Here is a 12,578-nt window from a genome sequence, read left to right as displayed (position 1 = left end):
TGCTAGGGTTCATTTCTTTTTATACCCAACAAAACATATTTTGAGGAAAAGAACTTCTGGACAGAATTAGCCATGCTCTTGACTGAATTAGGATCAGGATTTAGGTAATCCTAAATTTAGTTTGAGAAGGTTCAAGAACTTCAGGGAAGAAATTGCTTGCCAATTCGTCAAGAGTTGGTTTAAACAACCTATTCAAAGCAGGAAGAACTTTATTTAAAACCAGTCCTGGTCAGACAATCAGCAACCTTATGAAATTATCAAGCCATTTTATTACATTAAAAAAATTATACCTTAAAAAGCTTTGAACCTACAGTATCTGCTGTATGTTCCTTTTCCAATAACATCTAGCTCAAAGCAGTTTCTCATAAGAAAGAATTTAGAAAAAAATATGTCTCAATATAACATCATACTAAATATATAGTATATCAGCAATACAGAATTAAACATTTAATAAACAATAAGTGCAGTTAAAGCACATAATGCTTACTCCAATATAATAGCATAATACTAAATATAAAAAATAAACAGCCTTAAGTTACAAAGCGAACTGATTTGCATGGTAATGTAGTAAGTGGAGAGCATCCTTTGGCTGCTTACAAAAGAAGCTTAGTCCTTGGAAGCAATCTCTGTTTATATAAATCATCTTAAAATTCAGGAAACAAACTGGGAGGCCTTTCCCATCACTCCCCTGCCCCTCTAGTTCCCCATCTCTTCCTGTCATCTGTGAATATGAGGCTGTTGAAGATCCAACAGGGATAAGAAATCATTGTACTTCTAAAATAAGCACTTCAAATGCATGTATGTGTTGTATCCCACCGTTACATCAGACAACCCCGCCCCACCCACCCAAATGTTGTTCTTTTCTTTTAGATGTAGATCAAGCAAGGCAAAAAGAATTGATGTGGATATTTTCTGAAGGAGGGGTTGGAATCTCCACTGAAGCAGAAACTCATTTAAACAAGATCTAGCTTGCTCATTAAGTCAAATACATAAATAGTTGAATTACCTTGCTGCCCCAGGGAACCAAAGATATTTTCCAGATGAAAATTAAAAAAACAACAACTTGGCTTCCATGGGCTTTTGCTTTCTTTTATTGAAGTCCAGCTCTGCAGACTAGAAGCAACATTTCTAAAATTGCAGCTGCTGTTCATTGCAATTTCCAGAACAATATACTATAGCCATTTGCTATTAAAAAAATTCCCTTCCTCCTTCTGTTCACCTTCTACTACATAGTTTCCTAAAAGTATATTTGTAATCCAACACATCCAAAGAATCCCAAACTGAAGATTAGGGAAGACTGAAGAATTAAATTTAGAGGCCAGAGAAGGAGTTGAATAAGTGTTTCTTTTTCAATTAAACTGTGTTGTCTGGGTATAAATAGTTTTAGGAAATAATAATCAAAATATTTACACATTATAGTATTTTTTTAATCAGTGAAGAGATCCCAACAAATGAAATGTGGTTAAGGAGTTGAATAAGTGTTTCTGATTAGATTAGAAAGAGTGGTTCCTTTGATTTCTTTTTCTTTTTTCTTCCTTACTTTATTAGTTTGTGTTAGCTTTTACTTTCATATTTTAATTTTTTAATTATATGTATCTGTATATGCATGTGTACATTTATGTAGTATATATAAAAATTATCGATCAGAATAAAGCTAGAAGGGACCTTGGAGGTCTTCTAGTTCAACCTCATGCTCAAGCAAGAGACACTATACCATTTCAGACTGGTGGTTTGTACAGTCTTTTCTTTAAAACCTCCAGTGATGAAGCACCTACACCTTCTGAAGGCAAGCTGTTCCACAGGTTAACTGTACTCACTCTTAGGAAATTTCTCCTTAATTCCAGGTTGCTTCTCTCCTTGATCAGTTTACATCCATTGTTTCTTGCCTTGGTGCTTTGGAAAATAACTCAAAGTTCTTTTCTTTGTGGCAGTCCCTCAAGTACTGGAATACTGCTATCATGTCACCCCTAGCCCTTCTTTTCTCTAGACTGGCCATACCCAATTCCTGCAACCATTCTTGATATGTTTTTGTCTCCAGGTCTTTAATCATCTTAGTTACTCTTCTTTGCATTTTTTCCAAAGTCTCAATATCTTTTTTGTAATGTAGTGACCAAAACTGAAAGCAATATTCCAGGTGTGATCTTACTAAGGATTTATAAAGTGGTAATAATACTTCACATGATTTTGATTCTATGCCTCTGTTTATACAACCAATAATTGTATTCATTGCTGGCTCATGTTTAAGTGATCATCCATTAAGACTCCAAGGTCCGTCTCACAATCTGTTTTGTAGTCAGGTTTCACCTAATCTGTACTTGTATCTTTGGTTTGTCCTGCTTCAGTGTAAAACCTTGCTTTTCTCCACATTAAATTTCATGTTGTTGGATAGGGTCCACTGTTCAAGTCTTTCAAGATCTTTTGGATCCCAGGCTTGTCTTCTGGGATATTGAGTATTCCTGTCATCTGCAAATTTGATGAGGCCCCCTTCTATTCCCTCATCTAAGTCATGTATGAAGATATTGAAGAATACTGGACCTAAAACAGAACCTTGGGGTGCCCCACTGCTTACTTCCCTCCAAGTAGAAGTAGTACCATTAGGACTACTCATTGAGTATGGTTCGTCAGCCAGTCACAAATCCATCTGGTGGTGATGCTATCTATCTCACATTTTTTCTAGTTTACCAAGAAGTAAGTTGTGCTCTACTTTGTTGAGTGCCTTGCTGAAGTCTAAGTATACTATGTTGACAGCATTAAGCTGGTCTACTAATTTAGTCACTTTATCAAATAATGAAATAAGATTGGTTGGCATGATCTGCTTTTAACAAACCTGTCCTGGCTACTAGTTCTCATCCATGAGAAACTAAATGTCTTCAGGAAAGGACAAGAAAGTCCAGTTGCCTCTTGAGAAAGCACCTTTGGGACAACTATAGATGACTGAGAATCTCCAAAAGCAAGCTATTCTAACTTCTCTTGGAAGGAATCATATTTTATATTTTTGTTCCACATACTAAATTGTATGCAGCTCAATTTCTCCTGTGCTTGCTCTAAAGCTTATGAGGCTCCACTCTGGTTTGGCATCTGAAAAAGGATGCTTCCATCTTTGGGTCTCCAACTAAAATGCTTCCAGTGGCAACATTTTCTCTGGAAAGGGGATTGGAAGTGGCTACTAGAAGGCTCAGTTCTTTGTCCTTCACCTTCCTCTTACCCCATCAATGATACTGTGGGCTTCAGTTTATATAAAAGCAAATTTCTGTTGTGGGGAAAAAATGCATAATTGCACCTCTAATATTTTATATTGATTGCTCATCCAATAAAATGATCGTCCCCACATTATTTAAAGAGGCTCAGGAATAATTGTAACCTAAAATTGAGTGCTGAAATATCATTTGAAATATCTATAAGTTGTAATATGATGATACCTGATAACTTCCTGTGCAGCAATATTAAATGCCATGTGCAATATTAAAACAATGCATTCTAAATTATATTCATAATATATTTTATGCATATCTAAAATGTGTTTATCATGTACCAGGACTAATTGAGGCTCTATTACATGATGAAAATTCTTTCTTTTACTGTGTTTTTTTCAAATAATAATCCCCCCAAGTGTAACCAAGTTTACTGTCAAGTAAATATACATAGGATTGCTGCCATAATCAATAAGCATTGATCTGCTAGCAAAAAGGATGCACATTCTAGTAGTATAAGACATCTGAAAATCATTAACCAGATAAAGCTTTGATCATACCTAAGGACTGGATTCAATATTTTCCTTCATTTTTATGTTTTCCTTTATTCTTTGATCCATTAGAATTTTCCCTGAATGCAAGGGGAAGGACTTTACAAAGTCCTTCTTTACTTCTATAGCACCTTCTATCATCACTTCTAATTTTTAAAGGATTACTCAATTCTTCACTACAGAATTTGGTACCCATCAAAATCATTAGAAAGAATGGAGTATTTGATTTAAAGAATCCAAGATTGAATTCTAAACAATAAACTGGTCATATTTATACTTTTTTAAAAATTTTGAAGACAAAAACTAGAAGAGACTCAAGTTCTAGACTATTAAAAAGGATAGTTGTAGGATAGAATTACAGCTGTCACATAGCAAATTGTGTCTGGAAATTCTACATAAAAAAATACAGGACTTTGTTTCCCTTATTGAGATGTAAGCTTTCACGGATGCTAATTACTATCACAAGACACTACCTTTAGATTCAAGTACAGCATGTACTCCTTTGATCGCCTTCTGCTAAGAAAAATTCTGAGCAATATGCAGGATTGGGAAGCCTTCATGAATAAATAAATGAATAAAAATCCCAAACCACCAAACTAAACATAACACAATATGCTGTTCCTTTGTGGATGTGAAAAAATATGAACCAGATATAACAACTGAGATCCAGTCTGCAAGCCTTTATGTTGTTGAAAACACCACTTCACATCTGCCAAAAATAAACCTATTTAACACCTGGAAATTTAATGACTATTTACAATATAACTATTGATGCGATTTACCATAATTTTCAGTAATATGGAAGGAGGACTCTAGAATGTGAACTGAAAATCTTAGTGTTTTTTATTTAGGGCTACCAAATTTTAACTGCAAAAATTTGTATGATGACTAGATAGCTTGAAAGAAAGTTATACGTTTCTCTTTTTTTTTTATACAGTCATGCGGTACCTTGTATTTTTGCAAAGCAGATCTGACACCCATACTTTTCTTCATGAAATTAGAAATCAATATTAATCTGGTACATGTTGGATTGTTGTTTTGCTTAGCATTTGTCCTGCATGGTTACAGGGTTGGCTTCTTATTGCACTGCTCTCTCCTAGTTTTCCCAGCAAAACTTACCAATGCATAACACAATGCATTGACTTCAATTGGCTTGTCACAGAACCTGATCAAGGTTGAGAGTGAAGGTCACCCAGCTGTTTTCTGTACCTAAGGAGAGTTAGGAAACCCGGCTCTGCTCACTTCTAATCTAGTACCTTAACCCTTACACCATGCTGGCTCTCTGGTACCGTATATATTGGATTAACAGGAGTACATCAAATTACCATAGTAAGAGTTTATTTCTATTACCTCTTTTTTCTTATATTACATATGAACTGTGGCAGAAAGAAAATCCTCACAATGTGGCCAGATTGAAATTTCTCATGTATAGTATTTCATATGTTGTATTATTATTATTATTATTATTATTATTATTATTATTATTATTACTAGTCAGTATTCAAAAAAGATTTTTATACTTGCTTTTGATTAAAGTTTCATGGGTATTTTTTTGATCTTGCAATTACATAGGATATGATCCAAGAAAAATGGGGAGGGGAGTTAGCATGGGAAAAAGTAACAGCTGGGTTGCAGTGGCCTGACTGTGAATTTCATTAAAACTATAGTAGCAGTCTCTAGTAATCATCCTTCCCTAAGCTAGTACCTTCTGGTGCATTGTAGTTGTAATTTTCGAACTTCCCACTAACATGGCCAAAGGAATTTTAGAAGTTGCACTTCTAACGTATTTGAAAGGTACCAGATGAGGAAGTCTATAATGAGTATGATTTAACCCAACCAAACTGAAACAACTCCTTAGTGCTAATCACTTATGCCCTATTGAAATCTGCAAATGACCCTTTATGTATTTCTGCCAACAGCAATGTCCAGGGTTGAATGCCCCCAAGGCAGCGATGCCTGTAGCAGAATCATCCCATTCCCTTTCTACTATGATGCTGCCTTCCTCCAAATATTCCAAGGTATCAGACAAGGGTCATTCTTTACACGAGAGATCTATTTAAAAGTATAATAACAATTTCTAAAAACAATTAAACAAACCTTGATGGGCAAAGGGCTAGCAAAGATTTCTGTAGAAAGAGCTTGGCTATATCTGACATTGCCACAGATTATCATCAATTTAACACTATAAAACATTAAGAAGATGTTGGATAGCTATCTGTCTGAAACGGTATAGGGTTTCCTGCCTAGGCAGGGGGTTGGACTAGAAGGCCTCCAAGGTCCCTTCCAACTCTACTATTGTATTGTATTGTATTGTATTGTATTGTATTTACAATTTAATAAGGCAATTTCAAACTTTGACACTGGTTTATTTTTCTAAAAATACATCAAGTACTTAATGAGAAGGTTGGACTAGAAGACCTCCAAGGTCCCTCCCAACTCTGTTATTCTATTATTCTGTTGTGTTAGTCTGAGACCAAGTAATAACCTAGGTACTTGATCAAAAGTAATTTCTTTTATGTATTTAAAACAATGAAAACATTTCTAAAAATAGATCATCATACATGGAATCAATCTCAAACCGTTCTAAACAAAAACCCTTTACAATTACTTCTTAGATTTTTTTAAAAAATGTTTATAAGTTGATAGTTTGTATAAGAGAAATTCATTTTATCAACAGAAGATCAATATGAAGCTAAGTTTGTACGCTGCACAGATTCATCTACTCATACAGACCATCTCCTCTGTTACCTCTTGCATTCTTGAAATGAAAGACATTGAAGGAGAGAAAACGGTATCTCTTTCTAGGGACCTTGTGGTATAGCGACTAGAATGTTGAATTAGGATTGGGGACAGACGGCTTGAAATTCCCATTCATTCATGAGGATAATCATGAACATGATTTTATATTGGGGCTTCTCTCTCAGTCTGACTCTCCTCACATGTGAAGGTGAAATGCTGAAGGAAAACCAAATTCACCTCTTTTTTTGGATGAAAGATAAGATGTACAATATGCAATCATGTTTATATGGCCACAAATCCATTCTAGTACATTCATATTCTACATTTTTCATATAGAATTGTACAAATATATCTCTTATATGTAGGGGTGCCCAATCTCTGGGCCATGGCCCACTACCGGCCATGGCCTATTCGCAACCAAGCCATGTGAGTAGCACGCAACTCAACTTGTGCGAGTGGCGGGCTGACGCACACATACACATGGGTGCAGACAGCTAAACTTTGAAAGTTGAACTGCACATGTATGTGCACGTGCGCCAGCCCACTGCTTGGGTGAGTTGAGCTGCATGCCAGCCCAAGGTTCACACTGCCAGGTTCCCCTTTCCCTCCCCCAGCCAGACTGCCAAGCCACAAAGGTTAGGGACCGCTGTTGTAATAGTCCTTTACATAATTTGTGTGATGATGCAATGACATGTCACTTGTCATCCTTGCCTCTTGCTGATGCCCTGTACACTGTCTCCCCAGGGATCTGTAAATAAAACTCTCTCAATGTAATGCTTATGGTAAATAGTCATTAGCTTTCTTGTTTTTCAATCCAAACTGTCCCATTCAGCTTGTGTCTAGTTAATAATGCCAGCAGTAAATTGCTGCTATTATTATTATTATTATTATTATTATTATTATTATTATTATTATTATTATTATTATTATTATTATTATTATTATTATTATTATTATTATTATTATTATTATCATTATCATTGTTATATACACTACTGAAATTTGGGTTTATCTGTTTGTACCCTCAAGTTAGCCCAAACAATACATTATGCCACAACAACTTATTTTTTAATCAAAGTATATAAAATCTGCTAAAGTAAAGGATGTGTAAAAATCTGGGACCCATTACTCCTGTGGAATTAAAATTACCACAACGTTCAGTCCAGTTTTATTTGCAAAGCTGTGCCTGTCGTGTGATCCTGATTTTAGATGCTCCTAACTAGCTTCCCACATGCAAAGTCAACGGGAAAGTTGTAATTATGACCCCAATGAGTCATAATTAACCAGTTGTTATTATATTTATTTGATGCTGGAGCCTCCAGATTCAGAAGAGTGTACAACTTACAGTTTACAATAAATATCTAGAGTGGAATAGTTAACATTAAAAAAATTAATATGGTAAAAGCAAAACACAAATAACATTAAACAAAATATAAATAATTAATATAATAATAACATAGAAATTAACACAAAATAACAAATGTAAAACACCAAAGGAAAAATAAACCATATCCCAAAATCTCTCCATAAATGCCTTTTAGAAGATTGCCAGTGATGAGAACAATCTAGAGCAGGGATGTCAAACTTGTGTCGTTACAGTGTCATCACATGATGTATTGTGACTTTTCCCCCTTCACTAAACCAAGAATGGGCGTGACCAGTGCATGATGCATATGGCCCACGGGGTTCGAATTTGTTGCCTCTGGTCTAGAGGGAAGCCCTTCCAAGTGCCATGATTGAAAAGTAATTCTGTTGAGAAACTTGCATAATATTTACTTGAAACTGTTTTATATACATAACTGCAAAACAGATTGCCAGTAATGTATAACTGAACATGCCTGTAAGTATGCTTCTGCCATATGCCATACAATGCTATTTACTTCCACACTTGATCTGATTTTCAGTTTCAACAATGACTTTATGTCTAGGAAATGGAGCCTACTAAATTGTATTATCTAAGAATTAGATAATTTACAATCAAATTAAGATTTGATAAAGGTCAATATTTTTTAAAAAAATATTGCCACATCAGTATAGTAAGATGACGGTTATAGATTATCGGTATAGTTATAGGTTATCAGTATAGTAAAATGAGAAATAACTCAAGGGCAAACATCTTCTGAATAAGATAAGGAAACTTGTTGAAGTGCACTGAAATTTCATGATGTATTAAATGATCACAGTTTGCTTTTTAAAAAGTATAATGTTGGTAATCTGTCCCTTTTATAATCTGTACCAATCTGTACTATTTTTAGCACTCTGTATTATGAACCAGCTACACTATTCCAAAGTATTTTCACAAATAAGTTTTAACCAAGTCATGGATAATAATTGCCAGATCAAATCAATTTAGGAATAATCACATCTGATGTAGCAGATATATTTGTACAAACGTATCTTGATTATTGTCGCTATTTGAGACTCTAAAATCAGTTGAGAGTCAGGAAGTAGTCCATGATTCTGGTTCTGGTCTGTCAGGGAGAACGTAATTCCATTGAAAAGGCATGGAATATCAACATAAAACTTTGGGCTTCTATTTACGAAGACCATCTCCATCTTGTCTAGTTTTAATTTCATCTTGTCTACTTTTAGCCTGTTATCAAATTTAGATCATCTTTGAAATATTTACTTACTTGAAGTTAAATGATAAGAATCGGTAAAGATAGTTGCTCTCACTATACTACCAGAAATTCTACTCAAAGATTCAGATAGCTTCCCCCAGTGGTTTCATATAGATGTTGAGCAGCACATGAGAACATAATGGCTTAATCAGAAAAGATCTATTTGTTACTTCCAGGTCAACCGAAGGTTTCTTTAATAGTGTCCTTAAAAAGTGGATAAATGTTTTCCCCTCAATCAAGCAATTATTTCCCTTAATCATGGGGCCAGTTTTTCTGACTGATTTAATTATCCAGGAGGGCAAAGGTTGAGCAGGCATTTCTCCAGGCAATGCTAAAAACATTAGAAGAAGACCTGCTATGTGTATACCTTGTATTTCAAGACATATGAATAAAGGGATTCTGGGAGTATGTTCCCAATAAATGCAGAGACACCAGTTTAGAGAATTGTCAGAAACTGTGTAAGTATATGTGTAATTTAATTTTCAAATTAATTTTTAAAATTAAGTGAAGCCTTTTAATCTTTTTGTAATTATATTATCTCCTATTGTATTACACTGTAAAAACTTACATAAAATTAGTTTTAACACTAATATAGCAATTATTGTCAATGTTTCCACAGATATTTCAATTACATTATAATGCTTTTGTGCAGGAGCAGACTTACCTATTATTCATTTATTATGGATTGAGAAGGAATGGATTGAGGCTTAGAGACTTAAGATTTATGATCCAGGTTAAACTAAAATATGAAACAAAGGTAGCAGCACTTAGGAATTTAGTCATCATTGGGAATGTAATTTCTGAATTATGGTCTCATAGGAATGTCTAATCTACAGAATTATGGATAGATTGTGGATACCTCAGGTATTTTTTAGGTAATCAGGCCTACAGGGATAGACCTTTTTAACCCCCATGGTCATCATATTGTATTATTTTCTGATTTGTATTGCTTGGAGGGGGTTGTTTTTTTAATAATATTATAGACAAATTGAGGTCGTCCCTGTTTCATTTAAATTTTTTTCTAAGTCCTTACCAATTTGTCAGCTGTTTTTAGCACAAATCTCATCTTTACTCATGCTACATTCTTCTCATTCAACAGCACATTTTTCTGCTAAGTAATCTTAGTTTGCTGATCATTCATCCATCATTTCGCTTGCCCTTGCATAGAATTCAGTTCTCCATCTTCTCTCCCACCCCCTCCTTTCTAATAACTTTTTCCTAATATATTTGCAGAGTATTTTGTTGGTAAGGTCCCTGTGGGACCTTATTCTGCCTTATTAATATGCATTGATTTCTTTACATTGGCTTTGTTTTGCCCTTTCTTCTAATGTTCTCTTATCATTAAGGTCCCTCCTTTCTCTGCTTATGTCCTTTCTGTGCTGCTGTATCATTGCTCGCTCCCTCAGTTCGTCCTCTTTTTCTCCCACTTTGTTTAGAAGACTTTTAAAAAGTATCTTTGATTTTCTTGTTTTTCAGTATGAGGACCTTCTGTTATAGGAAAGCCTTCTGTAATTTGAAACTTTTTGGATATATTTCATTTCAACCCTTTGACTATGTTAGCTGGGGATTATGAGTGATGACATAAATGTTTTTAAAGAGCACAAAATTGGGAAAGAATAGGGATAAGGTAAGATAGAATAGGATAGGATAGGGCAGGACAGGACAGGACAGGACAAGATAGGACAAAAAGACAAAACAAGATAAGATGATACAAGATAGGGCAAGGCAAGGTGAAATGGGATGAGAGGGGAGAAAAGGGGAGGAGAGGAACGGAGATAAGATTTATTGTCATTTTTTCTGTATACATAATGGCATACTTTAAAATGAAATTCTGACTCTGCTCTCAAAAGAAAAAACACCACGCAGCAAACAATGTCACCATCCCCGGGATAATAATAATAATAATAATAATAATAATAATAATAATAATAATAATAACAACAACAACAACAACAACAACAACAACAACAACAGCATCCAAAAGTGCCAAGCAATACAAAATGACTCCAAAACTTACATACATAAATACATGCAGAAGAATATAGAAGATTAGAAAGAATATTTTAATGTATCCCTTTTTGCATTTATAGAGGCCATCTTTTCCATCATCTCTTTCTATACCTTTGTCTTGGTAACAGAAAACCTGTGGATAAGAATTTCTACTGGATTTTTTTCAATTATAAACATGAAATTTGGGGGAAATGATACATAACAGTAATTACGATTTTGTAAATTGTGTTAGGCATGCTCACTAGCACATTGAAATTTTTCCTTGGTTGCTTAAATTCAGTTTGTTATCGAGTATAAAACTTAACTTTCTCAGACCCTGTATCAATAATCTCCATCCTATGATTCAATGTGGACATCTGTGAATCTTTCCCTCTATCTTTACTAAAGCCTCCTCCAGAGACATAATCTTCTCAATTCCATCTATAGCTTTCAGAAGATGTATTTTTTAATAATGAGGAGCTGGGCAAGAAACATAATCCCTCTTGGCCTACTTCACGTCTTTCCTCCATTTTACATATTCTACTGTAATTTTTAAATTCAGCAAAGTGTAGACATTACTGATTTATTCTCATAGTGCAAAAAAAGAAGAAGTAAAAGTTAAAAAAAAATCCCACAAATGCTAATCTCCATTTAGGAAAGCAATATATTTTAAATCCAGACTTAATCATCCCTAGTGTAGAACATTTAAACCAGTAATTCTTTTTTTTTAATTTTCCTCCACTTATTTATTGGCTTCACTATATAAGCATGATTAAACCTGAATCCAATCCAAACTTCCTTTCAAGTGTGTACACTCCTGCAGGCATATTAATGGAGATTGCCACTAGGTCCATGGAGAGAAATGCATGAATGTAATTGGATCGTCTCTTAAATTTAAACTAATGAGACTACCCACTTATGCAGGGGTTTAATTGGTGTCTAAACACAGATAGGAGAACTAAGTTAGTTTGTGAATTGCTTATGACGTTGTTTAAAAAATCAGCTGCCTTTTTTCTTTCCACAGTGGCATGGCCGTGCAGCCAGCTTTGATAGTCAAAGTTCCTGCCCCTCTCCCAAACCACCTTCAACACCATGATCCATCAAGTGGTGAATATTGGGTCTCAACCAAATTCTTTTTGTTTTGCTCTGATATTTTCTCCATGGGTCTTGAATTCTGATTCAACCTATTGCCGAGTAACAGAAGAATGGGGATCAGACATTCCTTGTTTCCACAGTGAAAAAAGGCGCCAAGCCCTTTCATAGTGATGTTTGTCTTAGTTATTTCTATCTCTCAAGGTGATGTATTTTGTGTTTTTTCACTTTTTGGATATGGCTGCTAAGAAGAAAAGAAAAGAAAAGAAGAAAAGAAAAGGCATAGGCTGGAACTCTGGCCTGTAAAATAACATGTAAAACAGTTATTTGTGTGTATGTAAAGGGACAAATAATAGAGAGCTGTTGTACTCCTGCACATCAGCATGCAGATTTAA

At 34.7% G+C, this 12,578-nt stretch overlaps 1 protein-coding gene across 2 annotated transcripts in view; it reads left to right on the top strand.

Moving 5' to 3' along the window:
• SYT6 (synaptotagmin 6) overlaps positions 1-12,209 on the top strand; it is a gene marked incomplete at both ends in the record, with an annotated part of 131,121 nt that extends 118,912 nt beyond the window's left edge. Inside the window, 2 exons of one of the 2 annotated variants that reach the window (XM_081946559.1) lie at positions 5,662-5,760; positions 12,116-12,209. In XM_081946559.1, the coding sequence (XP_081802685.1) occupies positions 5,662-5,760; positions 12,116-12,187 (171 nt within the window). The remainder of the gene's footprint in view (positions 1-5,661; positions 5,761-12,115) is intronic. The other variant, XM_081946560.1, reaches the window with a different exon arrangement.
• Positions 12,210-12,578: the final 369 nt, after the last annotated feature.

This window comes from Natrix helvetica, assembly GCF_964273705.1.
Source record: "Natrix helvetica genome assembly, chromosome: 3".
Taxonomy (NCBI): domain Eukaryota; kingdom Metazoa; phylum Chordata; class Lepidosauria; order Squamata; family Natricidae; genus Natrix; species Natrix helvetica.
Note: the sequence above shows the minus strand (reverse complement) of the source record. Positions and strands in the feature narration are given on the sequence as shown.